Here is a 25,557-nt window from a genome sequence, read left to right on the forward strand (position 1 = left end):
TTAGGCTGCACTTTATATTTTTCACACAGTAGTAAGTGGATGCATTTAACATTTCATTATGCCTCATCATATAGTCGTGTCCTAGCATTTTTTTACCTTGTCGCTAGATGATCCACGGTCTTTGCTGATTTATTGCCTGGGGCAATTTCCAATTAAAAATAAAATATATTTTGGCCTTGTAGGGCACATAGCTTACCTTCTGTCCTGGCATTCGTGTTAACTACTTTAAGCCATAGTGATGAATTTTTAATTTTTTGGATTTATAAAAAGATTTATTTTTATTGCATTAATAGATATTTGTGAGAATCGCGCCAAACTACCGTATGTTTTAAGCAGAAACGATGCGAAACATAAAAATGTCATATAACATGCTTAATCATTCATGATGATTTTTTAAAGTAGTACTATAAGGACAAAAATGGCATCTTCATTTCTATTTTTTCTTGCTAATAATAGGTTAATTTTCATTAACACCAATCTGTATTTATTTTAAATTTTATAATTTTTTTTTAATAAAAAAACATAAACAATTATAATTGGTATGTATCTTACATGGGTTAATGATTCCAACTTGATATAAACTTAAGATTTTTATCAAAAAATACTTTTTCTATAAGGTTCTAAAAATTTTTAAGAATTCATTTGCAATCTGCATTTTAGGATGTTCTTAAACATCTATTTAATGTATACAGGGGGTTGAATCGTTATAGTGCGATGTTTGAATTTCTATATTCCCATGTTTAAATTTCTATAGTGCTATAAAAAGTTGAAATTTAAAAATTTAAAAAAAAATTTATTAAATAAAGTCTTCTCTTGCTCTTGCCTTTTCTTTCCACTCCATCATATTTCTATAAAATCCAGGACACTCACGGCTAGAATTTAAACTCAAAACATTATCAAGGCTTGTTTCAATTTGACTTTCTGCATTATGAAAAGATATAAACCTTGCCTTGAGCATCGAAAAGAATTCTTCGATGGGATTTAATTGTGGAGACTAAAGAGGCAGAAATTTATGATTGATCCCTAGACTGTTTAATTTTAGTAAAACTTCCTGCGAATGATGAAAACTAGCATTATCCATAATTAGAATTTTACCCGGATTATTCCTAAAGAACATAGACAATTTATTCTCCACAAAGTTCATAAAACTCTCAGAGTTATGCGCTCCACGTTTAAACTCAAATGGCCTGCAATCCATTTATTGTAATTACGCACATGCAGCTGATATTTTGGCTGCGATTTGCTGGCACATTCTTATAGGCTTTGGTGGTTTTCTCTGAGTATCCATAACTACGGGTCGTATGGGCGTTGAACCCAGTTTCGTCATGGAAAACTAGTTTTTCAACAGAATACCTACTAATTCCAGATGCATAGATACTTCTTTTATTTAACTTGTTTAAAGAATTACGTTCAACAGGAATTAATGAAATTTTTTATATTGTTATACCTAGTTTTTTAAGTTTTTTCGATATTGAAGATATGGTCAAATTTACTCCTGTTCGTGTATTTAGCTCGTCGAAAATTTCTTTCAAAGTCATATCATTTGCACAATCAACTATGTTTTTTATAACACGCCCTGTGTTTGAAAGTATTTAGCTTTCACCCAACTGCGGGAAAGGGCCAACGGATTGATTGTGCTGTCTTTTTATGATAGATGCAACGGTTTTACAATGTAAATCAACCATCCTCGATATTTAGGCCATGGATCGTTTTCATCTTTCGCTAATTCCAAAACTACATTTCTTAATTCAGTAGTTATGGTTTTTCTTTCTTTTCTAACCATAAAGGGGCATAAAAAATGAAAATTTTTATGGAACTTAGAAATTCAAACATGGCACTATAGAAATTCAAACATGGCACTATAAAAATTCAAACATGGGAATATAGAAATTTCAACATGCCTTTATAGAAATTCAAACCCCTGTAAAACAAAATTATGATAATTTTCATTCTTTAATAAACTATTGTTGCGTACAGTGTATACAAAGTCAAGATTAATAGTAAAATCTCAAAAATGTTCTGTAGATTTATAGTAAGGATGCATATATATGTTTATGTATTGCGAATGGAAAAGGATTGTGTAAAGCGCCATCTTTTTTCTTGATTTTCGACTTTTTGTCGATCATGTAACACGCGATATGACATAAAAGACAGCTATTTGCCTAACTATAATATAAATCGCTCTTAATTTTTTTTTCAATATTGCGGGACATTTATTGTCGTCTATAATCAATATCTTAACAATTAGTATATTATTGACAATACTTTGAATGTATTTTTTTTTCAATTGTTTTATTGTTAGTATAGCACAAAGATTAAGCGCTAAAATTGGTAAATTTTTACATAATTAACATTTTAGTGCTAGTTGAGTTGCATCGTTTTTTCGAAAAACTTAATTCATTTGAAGGTTCAATGAATTTTGTCTGTGGATGTTACTTGCTTGTTCAATTATTAATGTCCAAGTTCAACACGTTATATAGCTTATGATAGTATTTCGAATTGATACCTTAAATTATAATGACGATAAGATGTAAACAATTTGCTAAAATACTTAATCAAGACTGATTATGATTTTAATTTAATTTTTTGAAAAAATTTAACCAACATGAAAAATCAAGATTCAATTGCATATCCAAGGAAATCTTTAGATGATTTTAAATAGTCTTCTTAACAACACAAGTGGACTAAAAAAACAAGCTTTGTTTCTGATTTAATTTTTACTCCTTTCACGATCCTTCAAAAAAGTTCGTGTATACAGATGTGTCTAGATCCACGAAATTAAAGCAGAGTTGATAACATAATGTCTTGAAATATGCTTATATAGACCATTGTAACCTTTCCAACCTTTGGTGTGGAATAAATATCTCCTTAGCATTATTGCCATCTGACATAACTTTTACTGCACGTTTTAACTTGCTTTAAAATGCCTGCAAATCTTGGTCCTTTTCCCTGCTATATCTATCACCTTTCTTTCAACTTTTTTGTTCGCAAGAAAGAAATCCAATTTGTGGAACATTTTTTATAGATTCAATTTCTATCCGAAACCGGTCCAGTAAGGGGTAAGTGTACTCGGTGTATCAGATATAAAAATAGCCGTATATTTATTCTGAGAGTTTATAATGCAAACCGAATGGTCATGGATAGCTTTAATATTTATATAGTTTTAACATTTTTTTACAATTTTTTTTCAAAAAAACTAAAATCTTCTATTAAATTACAGATAGGATTTTGATCGTTCCATTTCGTTCATTAGTGCTGAAAATACAACAATAACTCGGTGCCTAATTTTATAGCTTCGAAGTGTTCTTCGTTAACTATTCCAAGAAATAGTAAAAGGAGCATGCGGACCTACATCTGAACGTATTTGTAATATTTTTTTCTAGAAAAGCACAAATTAATTAAAAGTTTTGTTGACGTTTTATTACCAAATCAGGATGAGCAATATTTTAGATAAAGCATTCATAATTTTTGTGGAATTTTTATAACACATTGATGTCATTTCTTTATACAAAGAAATGTGATCAGAATTTTATTTCTTTGAATAAAATTGATTATTATGAATCAAATAATTAATATTTAAAACAATCAATTTGTACACCCATGCATTCGTTATTAAGTATTATTGTTTTCACGACAATTTTTTTAGAAGCAAGTGAAGATAATTATGAGAGCCTTAGTGAATTTTTCAGATTTACTAGTGTAGAAGATGTTTGTAATAAATTTAATCGTTGGTTACACAAGACAGATATTACGTCAAAAGATTTAAATTTGTGGAGTAGACTGGTTTGGGATGAAGTAACTACAAATGATATTTTTAAAAATATGACCCAGAGTGCTAAATTTCAAAACCGTTCAGATTATATAAAATTTGAATATTTGAAATACATCAATAATAAGTACATTTTACTCAAAAAAGGATATAGCAGTTTAACATCATCAGACAAGAAATTTATTAAAAATCTCATTCATATTACTTTAGATACGTACAAAACGTATGTTTCCTGTGATAAAGATTTACATGATAATGATTTATCTTTTGAAAAAAATTTTAAAAACAAGCTTAAAAATAATATATGTTTTGGGATAAATGAAGGAAATGAATTGCCTATTGTTATTATGAAAAAGTGTGAAAGCATTGAACCATTGTATGAAACTTGTTTAGATATAAATTCATCCGAAGGTAATTTTGGATTAAAAGTTTTTTTGCACGATATTAAAGTCAACCAAAATCATGTTTGGAATGCAAATTGCACCAATCAAGTTTATGACTATAAAGATGTTTACATACCCAATGTAAATAATTTGGCCGAATTATGTAATAGTGAAAATGGTACGTATAATAAAATAACAAACGTTATTGCAAAATTATGTAAGCAATTGAATATTTTGAAACTTTGTGATTCAGAAAACATGAATGAAGAATGTATCAATTCTTATCAATATTCACCTGATACTTTTGGCTATGCTGAGATCTTCAAAATATTTTTCGGGATACTTTTTATTCTATACATAATTGTAATTTTAAAGCCAAAAAGATGACGATGACGACAATTGTTGTTGAAATAAAAATTTTCAAGTTTTAACGATAATTGTAACGCTTATTTTTAATTTATATTCAATTTTATTTCAGCTTTTATAGATATCTGATCACAATTCAATTTTTTTCGCATTATATATATTCACTTCACATTAATTCATCATAAGAATTATATCATTATTATCTATTTCTTTGATCAAATGTCACAATAATACAAAAAAATAGATGAAACTAAGGTATATACGTGAGAAAATATACGTAATTTTTATAAATCTGGTTTATTCCCGTAATACAATTGTTTTATATAAAAGTTATCTCATTTAAGTTAAATAACAATTAATTGATTTTTTTTAAGTATAATATCTTAAATTACGTTTACTTTATAGCACACAAGCTCACTTTTATCAATATTAGACACTGGATTTTCCTATATATCTTCCATTTGGCTCTAAAATAGCCTTTCCTTATCAATATCAGCGCATGTCTGCTTGATAAAAATGAGATTTCTGCGGTCATTTAAGGACTCTTTTTATCCGCTCGAATTCAAATAAGCTGTTTTTATGAGTGCGGTGGTATTTATTTATACGACATCTTGAAATAACATATATGTAATAATTGTAGGTATATTTGTATGCCGAAGCTACGTCGTCTGCCAGCACAAAAAAAACTTTTAACCATTAACAGTGCTAAAAAACATTGGTCATATTTTTATTTTGATTATATATATGGTCGACAGAAACTAAAGGCTATTATTCAGAATCAAAATTCCAAGAGGCCATATAATCCTCGAAAGAAGATTTTAATGTACTTTTATCTACTTAAGAACTTACAAAAGCCAAAATTATCTACGAATGCGAGCAGAAACACTAAATAATAGCGGAGAGAAGTCTTTCTATCATATGTTTGTAAGTTGAATAAGATTTGGAATTTTAAGAGATGTACAACGATGCTAAAAGAACCGCAGGAGCCCTTAGCACAGTAGTAGAATGCAATGCTTCCATTAAGCAATGGCTGGGTTCGATTCCCAGGGGCACCAAAAATTGTTTCTACTTTCTATGATGCAGTTGGAACAACTCAGTTGATGAAAATGTCCACGATAATCATTAAGTTGATTCAATGAAACTTGTGTGTGTCCAGCCACAAGGGGTTTAGCATCTAGTGTAGGAACGCACCTCAAAGCCAAAAATCAGTATCACCCTTTGGTGACTTAATGATACATAAAAGTATCTAATGGGTACGAGCTAGTTGGAGCCCATGGCTGGTGCACTCTAGAGTGGGATCCTAGAGCTAACTAAGAGACTAGACGAAGTAGGGCAATAGAAGGTCTCGTGGACGCTATTCTACAAGATTCTGTAACACGGTGGCCGAAACTAGTGTGAGACTGGTGGTCAACGCAGCCCAATAAAAACGCCGTGCTGGGGATGTGGTCGTGTAAGGAGCGTGTGTGCAATACAAATGATTGTAGTGACCTTGAGTCAGTACGATGATGTCTCTCCTCGGGTTATAGATAACTATGCCCGTTAAGTATATCCGCTGTGAGGTCACTCTGGACGCGATTTGAGGTATGAATGGAAAGTGTCTCCTGGAGCCAAAGTCCAATGGATACGGCGGAGCTTGCTGCACCGGCAAGTTGTATGGAGGGAGTTTTAGTGAATAAGAATCTCACAGTACTAGTTGGACGAGGATCACACCCAAATCCCCCTGGTCCCTATGTAAGGTTTCTCCCTACCTCTTACTTGCAAGAAAAAAAAAAAAATTACAAAGAAGACACTAATGAGCATCTCTTTTGAACATGTTAAGGATTTGTCGGAGAGGAACTGAAATTAAGAACATAGTAGAGATAGATAGAAGGTGGTGTGTTTAGAGAGAGTGCGCGGTAGTGGAAGTAAACTGAAGAAAGCAAACCAAACAATAGGTTCAAAAAATGATTTATGTCTTTATTTATCATAAATTGGGGTCAATAATATTACAGAATATAACATCCCCCTCCAAGACGGTTAGTCTCATACTTACTCAAACCCCCTTTAAATCATAATGTCTTTTCTTCACCAGCCGTCCTGTTTCCAATCGTACAATATAAGAATCACCTCCACAAATCGCGTAAATTTTTCCCTTCTCCATAAATCGTCCTTTTTCATATTTAGTACATCCTTCAAATTTTCCTTTTTCGCTACTCGTACTTTCTGATTCCTGTAAAACTTTTCTCTCTTCCATTTAACAAACTTCTTACTGTATCTTCCTTCAGGACCATTTTCTATCATAACTTTTCCACTAGTATCCATAATTGCCTCTTTCGGTGTACAATCTAACCCACTGTGGTAACTATTATTATACATATCAATCGCTCTCATAACCTTATCGTCAAAATCATCGCCTTTCATTTTCATAATAGCTTCTCTCAATGTTCCTATTACTCTCTCTACACGTCCATTACTACGGTGGCTTTCTATGCTTATCTTCCTGTGAGCAATATCTAATCTTCTACATAATATCCTAAGATCCCCCCATTAACAAATTCCTTGCCATTATCGGTTATTATTTCCTCTGGTCGGTTTCCGTTCCTACATAAACTTTCTATAAACCAAGCAACATTCTGAGCCTTTTTTTCCTTCATGCTTACTCCCCAAATCAATCTAGTATGGTAATCAACACCAATCAAAACGTAATTACATTCGTCGCGAAATTCAATCAAATCAAAAGCTACTTTCTATAAATATCTACTGGTACTAATAAAATCACATCCGCCCGACTTCTTCCTATTATAAATTTGACATCTTTCACACTTCAATAACTCATTATAAATCTCCGACTTCATCCCTAACCAATAGTAAAGCTTCTTCATCGCATAATAAACACTTCCAACACTACGAGGGCCTCCATTTTCGTGATATTCCATTATTAATTTTGCCCCATTTCCTCCTTTAGTATCTCTGCTCTTATACCACTATCAAAGACCCAGTATTCCTTTCCATCTTCATATACTGTATGTTTCTTCTCTTTTCCTTCGATTTGTTTCACTGTTCTTTTCTTTATCATTTCCTCTTTCTCAGTCTCTTCAACGGGCGCTCTACTTAACGCATCGGCCACTACCATTATATCTGGCTTCATGTACTTAATTGTAAAATCGAACTCTTGAATCTCCTCTATCCACCTATTAATCCTATTAATATCAAAATGTGGCTTTCACCTGATTTCTATCAAAGCTTTATGGTATGTTTCAACTTTAAATTTACGACCTCTTAATTCATATTCGAACTTTTTGATTCCCCAGTAGACCGCATATATCTCTTTCTCGCTTATTCCGTATCTTGATTCCGTGGGAGTAAACTTTTTCGAAGCCCACTGTACCATCACCCACTCCTCTTCGTCATTCTTTTGCATTAATACCGCGCCCATTCCTATGTTTGACGCATCTGTTCTCAATAAAAACTCCTTTTCAAAATTAACTATCTTCAACTTTCCCAATGTCTTAACCTTTCCTTTCAACTTAACAAATTCATCTTTCATATTTTCTGTCCATTTCCATTCGTTCTTACCCTTCAAACTGTCGGTCAAATGTACCGTTAAATCCGCATAATTTTTTATAAAGCTTCTAAACCATTCTGTTAATCCTAAAAATCTCCTTACTTCTGACACGTTTTGTGGCTCTGGGAATTCTAACGCTTCGTTTTGTTTTATTTCAGACGGTGTTATCTCTAAACCATTTAGTGTAAACCTCAATAGCTTTACCTCCTTCAAGCATAACTGTACCTTATTAATATTAATCCTCATCTTATTATCTTCCAACTTCCTAAGTGCTTCTCCTTACATTATATCGTGCTTCTCTCTCGTCGCTGCATGTATTCCAATATCATCCATATACACTTCTATTCCATTTCCCAAGTGTCTCTCAAACAATTTATTCATTATTTTTTGTAAAATCTGCGGGGAGTTCTTGCATCCCATAACCATACTATTCCATTCATAAACCCTTCTATTAAATTCACTTGCAGTTTTATGTTTATCTGCCTCGTCGATCTCAATACTATAAAATCCTTCCTTTAAGTCAATTACCGTAAAATATTTTGAACTCTGTGTATTCCTAATTATGTCTCTTATATTAACTAATTCATAAGGATCCTTTTCAACCAAATCATTCAAGGCCATCAAATTACTCACTAGCCTCATTCCGCAATCTGGCTTTCTTAACGCTCTTATTGGATTTCTCCATTCCGAATTCGACCTTCATATTACCTTCCTCTTTTCCAGGCCTTTAATAAAATTTTCAGTATCCTCCATTAATGCTTGAGGTATGCACTGTCCTTTCTTCACTACTTTAGCACCCTCTTGTGTTTTTATCTTACATTTCTCAATCGTACAATATTCTATAACCTCGTCTCCCGAACTAAACACTTTCCTATATTTTGTCTTCAGTTCTTCAAGTCCTAAAATGCTTCCAGCTGCCTCAACTTCATTTTTTCTTTTTAAAGTTCTCTACTTGTAGGCTTCTTTTGCCTCTTCGCGGCTGCTGTCGTCCTATATCCACTCCGCTCACTAACACTACTATCATCTTCGTAGACTGCATTGCACTCCTTTTTATCTTTTCCTTTATATTTGTAATAACATCTATCTCTCTTATGTCCCATTCTCTGACACTCATAACATCTTATAACTCTTCTTCTCACAGCCCAACGCCTCTGCTATTCAATCTCTCCTCTTACCTCTCTGACGATTCTCACCGTCATCTCCTTCAACATCTCTTTCTCTCCTCTCTGCTCTTCCTCTACTATATACATCTCTTCTAAAACTTTCCCCATTTTCTCAATTCCGTCCTCCTTCCTCACATATTCTACCATAAAATTTCTCAAATCCTCTGAACCCAAACTATAAATATCTTTCAATTCAATCCCTTCCTGTTCTCTCAATCTCAAATCATACATAATAATACAAAACTCATTTTATAACGTTCTGATCACCTGACCACAGTCCTCACTTGCTGACTTTTTGTTTCTTGTGTTCGCCATGTCTTTATTTATCATAAATTGGGGTCAATCATATTATAGAATATAACAATTTCTGCATATTTAAATCTAAAACTGCCCAAAATTGGGCGCTACTAAAAAATTCGCACCCCCTAAAAAATACGTTCACTGAAAAAAAATTATTTGGTATAAAATGAGATAAAATCAAATTTTAAAGGATTTTTTTCCGGGGGGGTGCGAATTTTAAAGTAATGGTATTTTGAACGTGAAATTTTTTTTATTTTATCTATCCCTTATAATGAACAGGATGATGGACGAAATGCTCCAATTCAATCCATACAATCCTATTTTCACTGATGATTACAGGGCAATCGACTACGGATTGAAGAACAACTTGTTATATCCTTGTATTCCCTGTACTAATGATCAGTGCAAAGGAATTATGTTTATTCAAAACATATCTTTGTTTTCTCAAGGAAAGGGGTACAAATGTAGCAAAAAATTTTGTAAACGAAGATGTTCATTAAATAAAGGTTCTAAATTTGAATCTTTAGATATTGAATTTAAAAAAAAATTTCGTTGCATTTATTGTTGGTGTTTGTCATATACTAATTTTCAGGCTATCAACATGTGTGAAACTTCTGAACCAACATATATTTCTGTAAAAGAAATAATAATGGAAACAATTTCCAAGTCTTCTACTGTTTTTAAAACGATAGGTGGAGTTGGTCAGAGGATACAAATAGACGAAACAACCATTTGTAATGGAATTATAGTATCGAATCCGTCTAGTCGATTGGATTCTGAACCTGGAATTCAGTGGATAATAGGAGGTGTATTAAAAGAAAAATGTAGAAAGTTTTTTGTGGAACTAATACCCAATTGAAAATGGGAAACGATTTTACTAGTACAAAAAAAATGTGTAAAAGTAGGCACGGATATAATAACTGATGGTTATCTATCCATCCTATCCACGTGCTATAAGTGAATTTGGTTCTCACCATAGTGTGGTAAATCACTCTATGGGATTTTGTAATGAAGAAGGACAAAATACAAATTATGTAGAAAATATGTGGTCGCATCTTAAGCATGATTATAGAAAGCGTGGAGGAATGAATAAAATAAGAATTAAATGTTGGTTAGATGAGTTTAAATGGAAAAAAAAATATGGAATAGTCAAAACCATTTACAATCAAATTAGCCTCGTAAAAATAATTGATATTTTTTCTATGTTAAAGTAATTAAATTTTTAAACTAAATAATATGTTATAACTGTTTTTTTAAATATTTTAACTTTTGTAAATTCATATTTTCATAAAAATATTGTTTTAAATATAATTTTAAGGGTTAAATTTTTTTTTTTTATATAAATTTAATTGGTCAATGTAATTTTTTTTAGGGGGTGCAATTTTTTAAGTAACGCCTTAAATTGTATACTAATTCGAATATAACTACTAAATAATAATATAAAGAAACATTTTCGCCATATCATAATTAATCTTAACTGGATTTTGCATGGATTTATGAATGATATTTTACACAAATTCTAATAGAACCGCAGAAAAAGGAGTGAGAAATATATGATATCCTAAACTAAATTTAACATATTAAATATCTCTAGGTCAAGTCAATTAGTAAACAGGCAGATTTTTAACTTATCTAGTTAATATAAATAATTAAGCTAGGTTCAAGCTATTTACGTACGATACAAGCTAGCCATACATATATGTATATATGTATTATAAACAAGAGAAAAATGTTACAAAATTATCTCATAGATAAATTGTGAATCATTTAGATAATAAGATGACGAGATTTCGTTTTGATTACAAAAAGACAAGTCTTAATCGTTAGATGTATAAATTCGACTATAGGTTGTAAGCAGAGTCTAAGATGTCAATATAGATACATTGCGCTCTTTTCATATTATATTGTATGAAAGTTTGAAAAAAATAGAAACGAATCGCTATTGAGTAATATAAATATAAATACTCACTTGATTTCATAAGAATAAAGGCCAATGGCTAATTGTATAATTTGATACAAGCAATTTCATCTACTCTTTGGTTTGAAAAGATATATAATGTTAATTTTTTATCAATAAACTCGTTATAAATAACTTCGAACAAAAATAATCCTAAATGTAATTAAATGCTATAGAATGATTAGAGAATGTCAGAGGACGCACGTATAGATGCAAAAAACACCCAGTCAAAATATCCAAAGAAATTATTGCGCTACAATTGATCCAAGTTCATCGTTTTGAATAAGGTAGGTGCCCCAGATAAAAGATTTAGAACTCTATGTTACTAGCCTGTAAGGAAACTGTTAAAGACGAGGTTAAACGGAAGAACACTAGTATATTTTCTAGTTATGAGTATGCAAATTGTATGCCGCACCAAAAAAACCCTTTATAAATCCATAAAGGTTTAAAATTCTCAATATACAATGTATTTTTTCATGGTTCAAAATTGCACATTTATCTGTACTCAAATAATTTATTCTTAAGTTTTCATAATTTGTGTAACTACACTTCTTGAAAATGTAGTTGAATTTTAGATTTTTTATTATTAAAAACATGAGCATTTCTAATTACCTCTAAATCAATAGAAATAAATATTTTTTTTTTTACTCAATTGTCGAAAGTCGAAGCGAGAAAAACGTAAAAAAACAAAAGCAAGTTGCGGGAATTCGCACAATAATTAAAGTTAGTTTTATAATTTTGTAATATTTCCCTTTTCCAGCTATTTGAAAAAAGACATATATTATAGGCATTATTATTATAAGTATATTAGATTGTATAAATGACAGTGCTTCAAAACATAGACACTTTAGATTTTACTCTCAATTTGGAATTATACATATCTTGTAAAAATGATGTAATACATGACTTAAACATGCTTTAAGTATAAACATTGATTTAACTTCATCTTTTATATAAAAAATAAAAATATTTTGTATCTTCAAATATTGTAATAATAAGTTTCAAAACTATTTAAAAATTGTAAAATGAATGAAAATGACACAAGAACAAAAGAGATCACAACAAGTTTACAAAATTTAGACACATATTAAGCCTTATTATAGGTTTAAAAATTATTAAAAAGATTTCATTTTTTTTCTTGCGCTTTAGGATCAATTAGATCCAAATGAAAGAATTTTCGTGATATAATATTTTCTCTCTCCGTTATGGTCGCTTTGACTTTCTAAAGCTCGGTTAAATTATTAAAATTTTTAAATATTGGTAAGCTCTGATAAATCATAATAAAACACTTTAATATCTGTTAATTTCGAAATTACATTTAGCTTGCTAAATAAAGAAACTTATTTACAATTTATATATTTTTCATATAATTGTCCGTATAAAGATTAATCTTAAGTACTTTGTATTTTAAACATTTTTCTTTTATTTTTCGAGGGCAGAGTTTTTGTTTGTCTGACAAACAAATTCCCCGAGAAAAAAATAAAAAGAAAAAAAGGGCATAAAAATGGAAGAAAATAAAAAAAAACAAAGAAGAGTTTCTTTTGCATCTGAAGCACCAGAACAAAATGTTTACGAAAAAGAACTAGACATAACATCTCTAACAGCTGAAGACTTCACTGCCGACTTGACCTGTGAGCAAACCAAAGTTGGTAAATCTTTTTATGAAAAAGAAGAAGAAAACAAAGAAAATGATTCAATAATGTCAAATAATACAGCGGTATTTGATGAACTTGTCAATACACAATATATTCGTAAAATTGTACCACAAGAACAAGTTGTACAAATTAATATTAATGAGTTACTTATAGAACATGGTATAAGATTTCTAGATGATATTGTTGTCTCTTCTACAAGAAGAGACACTTTAAGTAAATCAAAAAAAGAAGTAGATCCTAAAAATTTAATTTATTATGAACATTTTCTCAGTCACAGAATTAAGTTCTTTGAAGATTTTAGTGAATATTTAAAAAATGAGTTAATATCTCTAAGTGAACAATTAAAAGAAATAGAAATGAATTTTAATATAAAAAATACACTATTAGAAAAAGAAGATAAATCAAAATTAAGAAGTTTAAAAACAGATTGTAGAAATCGAGCTAATGTAAGTTGGTATGAATTAAGAGCTAAAAAAGAATTAGAATTTAATGAATTAATTTGTAAAATTAAGAATGATTTGAATAATGAATTTAATAAAAAAGAAACTGAGTACGAACAAATTAGAAAAGATTTAGAAGATACAGAATTAAATATAAAATTGATTAATGAGAAGATACAAAATATTAATTCTCATGAAATATTAAATGTAACAAATCAAAGTATTGATAAATTACAACAAGACATTTTAAATCACGAAGAAGTTTTAGAAGATTATTTAGCAGAATATGAAAAATTAAGAATAGATGTAAATAATAAAAAGATAAATGAAGAATCAAATGAATTAAAATATAAAAATTTACAAGATGAGATTTCAGAATTAGAAAAACAGTTTAGAACTGTCAGTGTAAATGAAAATGATTTAAATGAAGTTAAAAATGAATATGAAAAATTGACATCAATTTTAGGTCTTGAAATTTTAGAATTTAAAAATGATAAAATCAAAATTAAGTTTTTAAATTTTGAGATAATTTTGACTAGAGAAGATTTTAAGATGGAAAATGTTGTTTTTCTTGGTAGTAAAAGTATTATTCATGAGTATGGAGTACTTGTATCGAAAAATTATTTTGATTTTTTAGAAGTGATAAATTTACTAAATATTATAAATGAAATTTATAAAGAAATTCAATATATTTTAGTAAATAATTCAGTAGATATTTTTATAGAAAATGAAGAATTAAGAATTTCGATCAGTGCGCACGATTTATCAAATTTCAAGAATTTTAGTATAAAAATTAATATAAAAAGTAATTTAGAGATGAAAATAGAAAAAGACAATGAGTCATATTTTTATGATTTACATAAAGACAAAGGATGCATCATTAGTCATTTAGAATAAAAGACTAGAAATTAATATAATAAAGTGTTATACTTAATTCTTAATGTTTAAAATTAATTGTTAAGCGTCATTCGCTCGTAATTTTCAATAAACAACATCATTATTAACATAATAACTTAATAAAGCTAAACATAAATACAAGCTAAACAATAATAATTTAATATATTATAAATTACAAGAACAAATATAGTGCTTAATTTCATGATATACAGTGAATGTTATTAATTTATAAAAAATCAAATTATTTTTTGATTTTTGATCTTTTTTTCTCATTTATTTTTATTTTTGGTTTTTTTCAAGCCCTTTTTAAATGGAAAAAAGGATTCTTGATTACATTAAAAAAAATAATGAAACTTACAATAGGCACCTTGAAGATTTCGAAATCGACGAAATCTTCAGGACCTATTTGGAACTGCACAAAGTTTTCGATGAGGCCCTTCTAATTGGGCACATCGAAAACTTTCAAAATGAAAAAAACTCCAGGAGCCGAACACCCCAAGAGGTCGAAAGCGCCAAAAACTGGAGGCAGGCACGAAGGGCAAGTGTCTGTTCAGAGAGAATCATCCCCAATGATTTCTCCTCTGTAAGCTTCCCTAAGACCAGGGAAACCTTCAAATTTCTAAATGATGTCTTGATTTCTGACATTCCCTTTGGGCTCCTGACGCCAAGGCAGAAAGACAAGCTCATCGACATCATGGAATGTATCGATGTAGAAGAAGGGGAGGTCTTAATTAGGGAAGGCGAAAAGGGCAGTACCATGTATGTGGTAGATGAAGGCATTTTTGATGTTTACATTAAAAATGTAAGGATCAAGTCCCTTGAAAGAGGTGACATTTTCGGTGAAATTGCCCTATTTCACAATATTAACAGGACTGCCACTGTTATTAGTAGGGTAAAATCAAAAATATGGGTCATAGAGCAGAAGATGTTTGGAGGCCTGAGGGCCTCCGACAGAAATAAGAATAAAGGCATAGTTCTCGACGGGATAACACAAATGAAGTTATATCCCGATCTTACGGAGAGAGAACTCATAAGCTTTGTGAATACCTTAACTTTTGATTACCTCAAAATGGGCAGTTCTGTTGTCGTGAATTCTGACGAAGTTTTCTTTTTTACTGTAGCAGGCGTAATAAAAATAGACGGAGAAGAAAAAGAAGTAAAACAGAAAGAAATCATAAGAAGTGGATTTGTGTGTGTCTCAGTCATAGAAGGGACAGTAATGAAGACTAGACAAAGGAAATTATATTATTAAGGTAGAAAAAAGAATAAATAATTTATTTGTGGGTTATTTTAATTTTAGACTTAAGCCTTAAAATGCCCTGTCTTTCTTTAGGAACAATTAAGAAGAATAAAATAAAATAAAAATGTCTTTTTTTGTTTAGAATGTAAAATAAAACATGTTACTTAAAATTGTAAAGGTTATAAAATCTACGCTTACATAATTAAAATGTTTATTGATAAAGTACAAACTCAAGTTTACTGTTAAGTTTAAATTTGGTCATTTATAATTAAAATGCATGATTTTAGTACTTTGTTGGTTTTTAAAATTGACTCTATTTTATTGACCGTTAGTCGTTTTTAATTTGACATCTAAAACTCTAAAAATTCATCAAAATCTTATCTAATTGGTCATCTATCTTCTTAACCTACTAATAATTTCATTTTATTAAATCTTATTGGTCAGTTATAAATCCCTCCTTTTTCTTACAAATTTAAATATTAATCAAATCTCATCCCCTTAATTTTCATAAATGAGATTTTACAACGAAGAAAATGACGAGACAACTGACGACAAAGAGAATTTTAATCCACTTGTGAAACAATACAGTCCATTAAAGAGTATTGCTAAAAAAAGGAACACAATATTGAAAGAAATAACAGATAAAAACAGAATAAGAATGAGTATAGAAAATAAAGAGAAAGGAGAAGAAAGTGAACTGGGGAATTTATTTAATAATATGGAGAATATTACAAGGAAAAAGAGATTTGGAAGAGAAATGTAGAAAAAAATGTGACTAAAAACAAAAATAAAAATACTTAAAATAACATTTTATAAAAATTTAAAATTCATTTTACAGTTTGTTTGTTTTAGCATAATTTGTTTATGCTGAAAAAAAACTATAAATAGAAAGTTTTTAGCATAAACAATGAAATCATAAGATGAAAAATATTTCGATTTTTATATTAGTAAAAAATAAGGATAAAACTTATTTACATTTTAGTGTAGCATCAACAAAGTAAATAATGACTACTTGCCAAAACAAGACTGATTATATACAAGGCCCTGTGTATAATTTACAAGCTACCTTAGATCTTATTAGCGCTCATATTCCCAAGGCATTAATAAAATAAATAGAAAATTTGTTTAGAAAAAGGCATCAATCATGTCTTTGAATTCACAAAAGGGCTGTTTTAAGCAGCCTCAGAATCGAGTACTTTAAGCTTTTATCCAGTTTACTCTTCGAGAAAACTTTTATGGTCGCCAATTGTCAAGCTTATCAAAGTCTTTTTGATGATCCTTGTCTCAGTAGGGATTTTTAGATACTATAGTGTTAATTGTGGTCCACAAATTTACTAGGCCCTTCAATTATTTTTTTAGTGCAATTACATCTCTAGCCACTTTCAGTATCTTCCTGATGGTATTCTCATATGATCCATAGAGATAGACTTTGTGTCTTTTTAGAAATGTGAAATTGACTATTACGCCATTGTTTTATAATTATATACACTTATATACACTTATATATATATATGATAATTATTGTTATATATAAATTTTGTTTATTTATATATAAAATTCTGACTCATATTTATTCATATGACTTTTTCTTTGTATATTTGTTATGTGCTTTTATAAATCCATTACTATCTACAATTACACTATTCCCAGATTCCAAGATAATCAACTCTACTAATCTTTCACAATCTTCCATCTTCAGATTAGTCAAAATCCCTATAAGATTTACACTCGCTTCTCTATCTTTCCCATACAACTTCTTTATTAGTACTTCGATTTTACAAGGAATCTTTTTATATTTCAGATATTCTGTACATTTAAAAAATCCATTTCTATCACCAACTACAAATTTGTTATTCTCTACATGTTTGTTATCATTGAATGGTTGTGCATCTTCGATCTTACTACTTTCCAGATCTTTAGTATCAAAAATATCATTGAGTTTTTGCGAGTTTAAGAAATCTGGTATCTCATTAATTATTTCATAATTAATGAAATCTCTGTCATAATCTCTCTTGATTTTTGTTCCTACTAATTCGTTATTATTGATTTTTTCTTGCATTTCTGATTTAGTGTATGGGCCTAGTATGACGTCATCTTTAGATTTTATAAGCCATCTGTCGTCTTCAAATTGTTTTATATTTTTCTTTTGATAATATTTTTGTGGTCTTATAAGTGGAGCTATAATTTTTCTTTTAAATATTAGATATTTTTCTTCTGCTGTAAATGGTTCTAATGTTTTTATATTGTGACTTGTGATGTCTAATATTTTGATATTAGAATTCCATACTAGTGGTTTCTCAGATTTGTAGTCTAAAATTCTGTGAAGATCTTTCATTTTTATAAGGGGGAATATTTTCCAAAAAAATATAAACAGAAAAATGATCTTAAAATAATATATGATTTGAAGTATAAAACATGATCTAGATTATAAAGCAATATACAGTGGGAAATATGATTTATACGATAAATTATATAATACAAAGTATAATATCTGAACTATAAAATATAATATAAGAGTTTATAAATACTTCATACAAGGAAATATTTTCATAACACATAGAGATTTAATATAAGAAAGGGTTGTCATCATCTCCCCCTGTCTTTTTAAAGTGATCACTATCAGGATCCCTTTTCTTCTTTAATGGGAAGATATCAGTCTTATCAATCCCATCAGAATCTTCTTCTTCTTTAAATTCCTCTGGACTGAAGATCGCGCCTTTTTTCTTCCCTTTTCTTCGTCCTATTTGAGGATGAAGATCATCTTCCCCTACATTCCCGAATCCATTGAGAATTCCCTTGTTTTTACTGCCTAGATCTTCCAGATTCCTATCATAAGATATATCAGGATATGATACATTTAAGATATCATTTATCTCTTGGATATTATACATTTTATCAGGAGTGAGTTCGAGAGTCTTCTTGTTCTTGTGTAAAATATAAGTATGATCATTTATTTTTACAAGTTTGAAGTCTTTCTTTAGAGACTGAATATAATCCTGGAAGTCCATTAGAAGGGATAATTTAAAAAAGATAGAGATCAATTGAATTTAGTATAAATATTAATTAATACATGGGACTTTTAGTCCCATGTTAGATGTCTAGTTTAGAAACGCACCTCAAAAGTCAATGAACTTTACTTGTAAAAAGAAGATATTAGTGATCATAATAAGCCTATCCTATAGGATTCTGTAACATAAATCTCTCTTTATGAGGGAGTAGTCAATGACCACTTTAAATGTATAACACTGATATTTTATAGTACTGAGTTTTAAGCTTTACTTGATACAAAAAGAATCTTCTTTTTATTTATTACTACTTGTAACTTGTCTTTTATTTTGCCCCTATGAAGCTTCAGTCCAAATGGGTCATCTGGCAAAATCTCAGTGAAGATTCAGACGTGAAGACATGGGCCGAGGACTTGAGAAGTGTCGGCGAGTTCAGCCAAGTAGAAGAGTTTAAATATCTAGAGAAGGAATTACTTACCAGGAAGATTGACAAGTTACTGTCTCTCAAGATATTCAAGTATGGTATCAAGCCCATGTGGGAAGATCCCAGGAATATGAATGGTGGGAGATTAGTAATTGACATTCCTTCTGCCTCTGGATATAGTCCAGAGGAGATTTATATCTTGACTGTTGCTTTCTGTATTTCTAATACTGCCCAGGGGATATGTGGGGTTGTTATTATGAGCAAGCATGAGAGTCATAAGATCTCCTTGTGGATTGAGGATGAACATTACCAGACTGATGTAGAGAGTAAGTGGAGTGAAGTACTGTTTAGATATGATTTGACAATATATTTCTTATTACATAAGAAGAGTATAGATGGGAACAAAGGGAAGAAGATATGGAATAGAAAGAAAGTGAATTATTAAATTATAAATTTATAAAGTAGATGTATTTATATTTGATTTATTTATTATATGTACTTGGTATATTTATTATATGTACTTGGTATATTAATTATATGTACTTGGTATATTTATTATATGTGCTTAGTATATTTATATATTAATTTATAATAAAATCAAATATAAAATTTATTATTAATTTATTATAAATCAAATATAATAATATTATATCTTAAATATTAAATTTATCTATCTTTTTAAATTGTTTATTTTATTAATAGCCTTAAATAAACAAATGTCTAAGAAAAGAATAACAATAGAATTACAGAAACTTTATAACTCTAAATATAAAGTAGATCTAAAGAATAATACTAATACTGAATTTGATATTACTATTAAGGGCCCAGAAGACTCTCCTTTTTCAGGGGCCTTTTATAAAGTCCACTTTCTTATTCCTGAAGATTATCCTTATAAAAGCCCAAGTATAGGATTTGTAACAAAGATATTCCACCCAAATGTAGACGAGACTAGTGGGTCAATATGTTTAGATGTACTGAATCAAGTCTGGTCACCCATGTATGACCTCTTTAATATAGTGGAGATTTTTATACCACAACTTCTTACTTATCCAAATCCCAGTGATCCACTGAATTGTGAGGCGGGGTCGCTTTATCTTAATAATTATGAGAAATATGTAAATAAAGTAGAAGAGTATAAGAAGAAGTATGGGATACCAATAGAGAAAGAAATAGAAGAAAAAGATGAAGAGACGAGTCTAAGTTCATCAGATAATTTAGACTTATAAAAAGACACTCAATATAAATAAAAATATACAATTTAAAACTAAACATAAAATAAATAATAAATATTCATGAATATATATATAATATTTATGCATTTATATTTGCATAAATTTAGTATAATATTTACAAGTGCATAAATTTAATAGCATTTACAAGTGCATTTACAAATGTTTATTCTTGTTTTATTTCTATCCCAAATAACTTCCCTAAATTATCACTATGTATCTCTTCTTGTAACACTTCCCGAGCCTTGAAAAAGGTTAAAGATGTCAACAATGCATCACTCCCAGCTTGATGTTGTATTCCATATCTCTTTAATCCCATATCTGATGATATCTCTTGTAATCCTTTCTTCACATATTTAGAATTCTTTACACAGAATTTTATATCATAAAATTCTGGGAACAAAGCACGAAGCAACTCATAAAAATCATCTTCTTTTTCTGGTAAAAGATTACAAGTCAAAACTTTAATCAAATACCCAAAATCATAAGCAGAATGAAAAGAAATCCATATTACTTCTTCACTCATAACCATCCCTGAAGTTATAAGTAACTCCCCAAATTCTTCTATTTCTATGCCATTTTTCTCGTGTTCTTTGAAATCTATCTTGGCTTGTATTAACAAATCTATTGACTCTTGGGCGTACATGTCGGAATCAAGAGAAAAATTAAAATTAAATTGCCAAGTGTTCACAGGCAGAGGTCTGTTGCCTTTGGAATCTGAGAGAGAAATTCCCAGTTGGATGATTTTGAGAATATCTACGTTACATCTTAATTGTTGGTAAGCGAATGAAGATTGACTCTTGAAATTGCCTATTGGTTTGGCTACTACCCCTGGGAACTCAGTGTCCATGCTTATGTGGTTGTATTTGTGGATTAGAGATCTGATAGTCTTCATTTCTTGGTGTAAATTATTTTTCCAAACATTTAAAATTTGCGAATCTGCCATAATGGGGGGAACAAAATGGAATAAGAGTTTGTCTAGCCAAAACTAGTCATAAATTAGAATATTTAAAGTACATGTTACAAAATTTATATATTATTTAAAATGGGCATGTTTTGCAACATGTCTATCAAATTTATTAAGATTTAATATAAGTGCTTTACATAATTGGGTTTAATATTATTACTAAATATAAGATTTAATAAATTTTTACAGTTTTTTAAAGATTTTTTTTTAAATTTTTCACTTTTTTTACCCATAAAATGGTAAGTGGAAAATTTCAATAATTTTAGACTGGAGGACCCCGTAAACATCTAAACAGAAAAGTAGCACCAACTTCCTGGAAACTCGACAAATCTATTGGCACTTACGCCATCAGGCCACACAGTGGTCCACACAAAAAAGATTTATGTATTCCACTAGCTTACGTCTTAGAAAAATTCTTAGAATACGCTAACAACAGAAAAGAAATCCAAATAATTTTAAAATCCAAAAATATTAAAATTAATGGTAAAATAATCGAGAAAAGAAAATATCCTGTGGGATTCGGCGACGTCTTAAGCATAATTAAAACTGACGAACATTACAGAGTTTTTTATGGTGTGGATAAAAACTTCACATTTATAAAAATTGATAAAGAAGAAGCAAATTTTAAATTGGCGAAAGTTACTAATAAAAAAGTCATGTACGAAAATGTACCATACATTTTTACTAATGACGGAGCATGCTTTAAATATTGTGATCCTGCTATTAATATTAATGATACTGTTAAAATCGATTTAGAAACTAGATTAGTAGTGGATTATGTATCGTTTAAAGAAGGTGATGTCGTCTTTGTAATGAGAGGTGAAGACACGGGAAGAGTGGGAATTATAAAGAAAATACAGAATACGACAGTAATCTGTGAAGATTTGTCGAATAAGGAATTTGAGACATCAATTGATTCAATGATTGTTATTGGAGATAATGAAGAGAGTTTACTTATTAGTTTACCAGAAGAGAAAGGAATTAGACTTACAGCACTTGAAGAAAGTAATCTTAAATTTGGAGAGATCGTGGAGAATGAAGTGGAAGTCAATTAAATTATTAACAATTTAAAAAATCGAATTTTTCGTATATTTTAAGTCTATTTACTAATAGTATGTAAAAAAGTTTATATTTTGATGTGTTTAATGGTTATTATTTTGGTCAAAATATTCCGCACTTGTGGTGACTCAATGATACTAACAGTATCTGCTAGGTATAACCTAACCTAATGATACTAACAGTATCTGCTAGGTATAGCCTAGTTAGATCCATGAGTTAACTAAGAGACTAGACGGAGAGCAAAAGATGGTCTCGTGTGCCTATCCTACGTGATTATGTAAATGGTGGCCGAAATTAGACGTCGACGCAGTCTCTTAAGATGCCGGGCTGGTGATGTGGCGATGTACAGAGACGGGTGTTGAATACTTTTGATTGTAGGGATCTTTGAGCTAGACAATGATGTCTCTTCTCGGGCTTATAGATAACCATACCTGTTAAGTATATACGCTATGAGGCCACACTGGGCGGGATTTGAGGTATAAATAGAAAATGTTCTCTTGAAACCAAAGTATAATGTATACGGCGGAGCTTGTTGGCGGTAAGTTATATGTAGGGAGTTTTAATATGTAAGAATTTCACATCACCAGTTTGAATGGAATTACATCCATATCTTCTAGTATCTATGTAAGGGGTATCCTACTTCTTACTTGCAAAGAAAAAAAAATTCTTTAAGCCCTATTACTGTTGCATAAACAATACTAAGAAATAATAAGCATGTTCAAGGGCACTTTCTTTCAGACTTGGCCCTTTATTTTCCCCGTTAGTCTAGTCAGAACCTCTCAAGGCTCTTTTGGGATATACGCTTGGTATAGTCAGTAAATTTAACATCATTTTGTATCTAGTATCAATTTAGAAGGAAAGCTTCGTTGATTATAGTTTTATCTCTAAGCTAATGTCTAAAATATTGATACTAAATGATATATAGTGTTAACCATTTATTTATTAAGGGTTCTAAACCCTACATCCCCCCTCCAGACGGGTAGTCTCTCCATCTTCTAAACAACTCTTCCTTATCTCTTTCAAATCATAATGCCTCTTTTTAACAATTTTACCATCCAGTAGTCTCACAATATATGAATCATTTTCACTTATAGCTACGATCCTTCCGCGACCCGTGAATCTTCCCTTGTCTGTTTTCGCACGTGTACCTAAATTTTCTCTCCTAGCGATTCTTACCTCTTGGCCTACTGTAAATGTCTCTCTGTGTCTTCTCTTGAACCGACCAGCATATTTTCCATTTTCATCATTTTCAATTATAACTTCAGCAGTTTGATCTCTCCACGCTTCCATCGGCGTACATTTTATTGCTGTATGTAGTGTATTATTATATCCTTTGATTGCTCTTTCTATCTTTTCAGAAATATTCCCATCATTTTGCTTTATCAATGTCTCTCTTATAGTTCTGATGCATCTCTCGATTCTACCATTACTCCTATGAGCTTCTAAGCCCACTTTCCTATGTTTAATATCATTAATACTACACCATTCTTTAAATCTATTACTTACAAACTCTTTTCCGTTGTATGTCACATATTCCTCTGGAAATCCATCTTCCCTTATCCACTTTTGTAATACCTCTATAACTTCACTACTCTCTTTACATCTCAAATTCGAACCCCACAACCTTCTAGTAAAGTAATCAATACCCAGTAACACATACCTATTCTCTCCACCTATGTCCATTAAATCCAACGCCACTTTCTCCAATTTCTTTCTAGTTACTACGAAATCACATCCTCCTGTGTTTTTCCTATTGTTAATCCCACATATTTCACAATTCTTAATTACCTTATTAATATGATCTTTCATACCAGGCCAATACCATCTTTGTTTAATGTTATAATAAGTGCCTTTGACACCTCTATGGTTTAACTCCTCATGTACTCTTGTTATTTCATGTTCTCTACTATCTAGGCTCAATATCTCTTTCACCTCACCTGTGGAAAATTCCCAATACTGTTTACCGTCCTTTTCTTTAATATGTTTCTGCTTTTTTCCCAAAATTTGTTTTTCGATCACTTCTTTTCTCTTGTTGTCCTTTTCTTTTTGTTCATCCGAAACTTCTACCTGATCATACTGCCTACTTAACGCATCTGCATCTGTCATCAACTCCCCTTTCACATACTCTATTGTAAAGTCAAACTCTTGTATCTGTTCTACCCATCTGTTTATTCTGTTATTATTGAAGTATGGCTTATTTCTGATCTCTGCTAATGCTTTATGATCCGTCATCAAATGAAATTTCCTTCCTCTCAAATCACTTTCAAACTTCTTTATTCCAAAAAACACCGCCAACATCTCCTTCTCACTTATCGTATATCTTCGCTCGGTAGGAGTCAACATTTTCGATGCCCATTGTATCGGAATCCACTCACCCTCTTTATTTTCTTGTAATAGAATTGCTCCGATCCCCGTATTACACGCATCAATTCTTACTCTAAATAGCTTTTTTCCGTCCGGAATCTTCAACTTTTTCATATCTCTCAAGCCTTGCTTCATATCCTCAAAAGCTCTTTCCATATCCTCCGTCCAATTCCACTTAACATCTTTCTTTAAAGCCTCAGTAAGCCTTACTGTTCTATACGCATAGTTGGGAATAAAGTCTCTAAACCAACCAGTTAGTCCTAAAAATCTTCTTAACTCTCTAACATTCTCAGGTTTTCTATATTCCAATGTCTCCTGCTTTTTAATCTCATTCGGTCCCATGACCTCCCCATTAATTGTTACTCCCAGCAACATCACCTCATCTTTTTTGTATTGTATCTTTGTTTGGTTTATTCTCAACCCACACTCTTTAAACTTTTTAATTACCCTCTCTAGTAACTCGTCATGCACTCTTACGTCTTTACCATGAATAACTATATCATCCATATATACTTCCACGCCTTTACCTCTGAATTCATCTAAAACTCTGTTCATTACTCTCTGCATTATATGAGGCGAATTCTTAAACCCCATAACCATACTATTCCATTCGTATACTCGACCATTCACTTCAAATGCTGTTTTGTGCTTATGGTGCTCCTCAATCTCAATATGATAAAACCCTTCTTTTAAGTCGATAACCGTAAATACTTTTGACCCCTGTGTGGCTCTCATAATATCCTTAATTAACGGTAGTGAGTACGGGTCCTTGTCAACCAAATCGTTTAACGCCAT

The 25,557-nt window shown here is 30.5% G+C and overlaps 10 protein-coding genes across 10 annotated transcripts; 7 read left to right on the forward strand and 3 right to left on the reverse strand.

The window, feature by feature from the left end:
- Positions 1–3,600: 3,600 nt before the first annotated feature.
- Positions 3,601–4,539, forward strand: VNE69_07067 (putative SP-containing membrane protein; the record flags this gene model as incomplete). Its single annotated transcript, XM_065474071.1, has 1 exon — positions 3,601–4,539. One exon carries the CDS (start codon positions 3,601–3,603, stop codon positions 4,537–4,539), a length of 939 nt encoding a protein of 312 aa, XP_065330143.1.
- Positions 4,540–12,986: 8,447 nt separating this feature from the next.
- Positions 12,987–14,474, forward strand: VNE69_07068 (uncharacterized protein; the record flags this gene model as incomplete). Its single annotated transcript, XM_065474072.1, has 1 exon — positions 12,987–14,474. The coding sequence occupies one exon, from the start codon at positions 12,987–12,989 to the stop codon at positions 14,472–14,474; it is 1,488 nt and encodes a 495-aa protein (XP_065330144.1).
- A 310-nt stretch (positions 14,475–14,784) lies between these two features.
- On the forward strand, positions 14,785–15,726 carry VNE69_07069 (cAMP-dependent protein kinase; the record flags this gene model as incomplete). The annotated part of the gene is made up of 1 exon (XM_065474073.1): positions 14,785–15,726. One exon carries the CDS (start codon positions 14,785–14,787, stop codon positions 15,724–15,726), a length of 942 nt encoding a protein of 313 aa, XP_065330145.1.
- A 499-nt stretch (positions 15,727–16,225) lies between these two features.
- VNE69_07070 (uncharacterized protein) lies at positions 16,226–16,477 on the forward strand (the record flags this gene model as incomplete). Its single annotated transcript, XM_065474074.1, has 1 exon — positions 16,226–16,477. The coding sequence occupies one exon, from the start codon at positions 16,226–16,228 to the stop codon at positions 16,475–16,477; it is 252 nt and encodes an 83-aa protein (XP_065330146.1).
- An 807-nt stretch (positions 16,478–17,284) lies between these two features.
- VNE69_07071 (uncharacterized protein) lies at positions 17,285–18,049 on the reverse strand (the record flags this gene model as incomplete). Its single annotated transcript, XM_065474075.1, has 1 exon — positions 17,285–18,049. The coding sequence occupies one exon, from the start codon at positions 18,047–18,049 to the stop codon at positions 17,285–17,287; it is 765 nt and encodes a 254-aa protein (XP_065330147.1).
- A 229-nt stretch (positions 18,050–18,278) lies between these two features.
- Positions 18,279–18,722, reverse strand: VNE69_07072 (proteasome inhibitor PI31L; the record flags this gene model as incomplete). The annotated part of the gene is made up of 1 exon (XM_065474076.1): positions 18,279–18,722. One exon carries the CDS (start codon positions 18,720–18,722, stop codon positions 18,279–18,281), a length of 444 nt encoding a protein of 147 aa, XP_065330148.1.
- A 335-nt stretch (positions 18,723–19,057) lies between these two features.
- Positions 19,058–19,588, forward strand: VNE69_07073 (eukaryotic translation initiation factor 4E (IF4E); the record flags this gene model as incomplete). Its single annotated transcript, XM_065474077.1, has 1 exon — positions 19,058–19,588. The coding sequence occupies one exon, from the start codon at positions 19,058–19,060 to the stop codon at positions 19,586–19,588; it is 531 nt and encodes a 176-aa protein (XP_065330149.1).
- Positions 19,589–19,859: 271 nt separating this feature from the next.
- On the forward strand, positions 19,860–20,369 carry VNE69_07074 (ubiquitin-conjugating enzyme E2; the record flags this gene model as incomplete). The annotated part of the gene is made up of 1 exon (XM_065474078.1): positions 19,860–20,369. The coding sequence occupies one exon, from the start codon at positions 19,860–19,862 to the stop codon at positions 20,367–20,369; it is 510 nt and encodes a 169-aa protein (XP_065330150.1).
- Positions 20,370–20,538: 169 nt separating this feature from the next.
- On the reverse strand, positions 20,539–21,318 carry VNE69_07075 (CCR4-NOT transcription complex subunit 7 (CNOT7); the record flags this gene model as incomplete). The annotated part of the gene is made up of 1 exon (XM_065474079.1): positions 20,539–21,318. The coding sequence occupies one exon, from the start codon at positions 21,316–21,318 to the stop codon at positions 20,539–20,541; it is 780 nt and encodes a 259-aa protein (XP_065330151.1).
- A 257-nt stretch (positions 21,319–21,575) lies between these two features.
- On the forward strand, positions 21,576–22,394 carry VNE69_07076 (ribosomal protein eS4; the record flags this gene model as incomplete). The annotated part of the gene is made up of 2 exons (XM_065474080.1): positions 21,576–21,578; positions 21,606–22,394. The coding sequence occupies 2 exons, from the start codon at positions 21,576–21,578 to the stop codon at positions 22,392–22,394; spliced, it is 792 nt and encodes a 263-aa protein (XP_065330152.1).
- Positions 22,395–25,557: the final 3,163 nt, after the last annotated feature.

Source organism: Vairimorpha necatrix, chromosome 7 (genome assembly GCF_036630325.1).
Source record: "Vairimorpha necatrix chromosome 7, complete sequence".
In the NCBI taxonomy this organism is placed as follows: domain Eukaryota; kingdom Fungi; phylum Microsporidia; family Nosematidae; genus Vairimorpha; species Vairimorpha necatrix.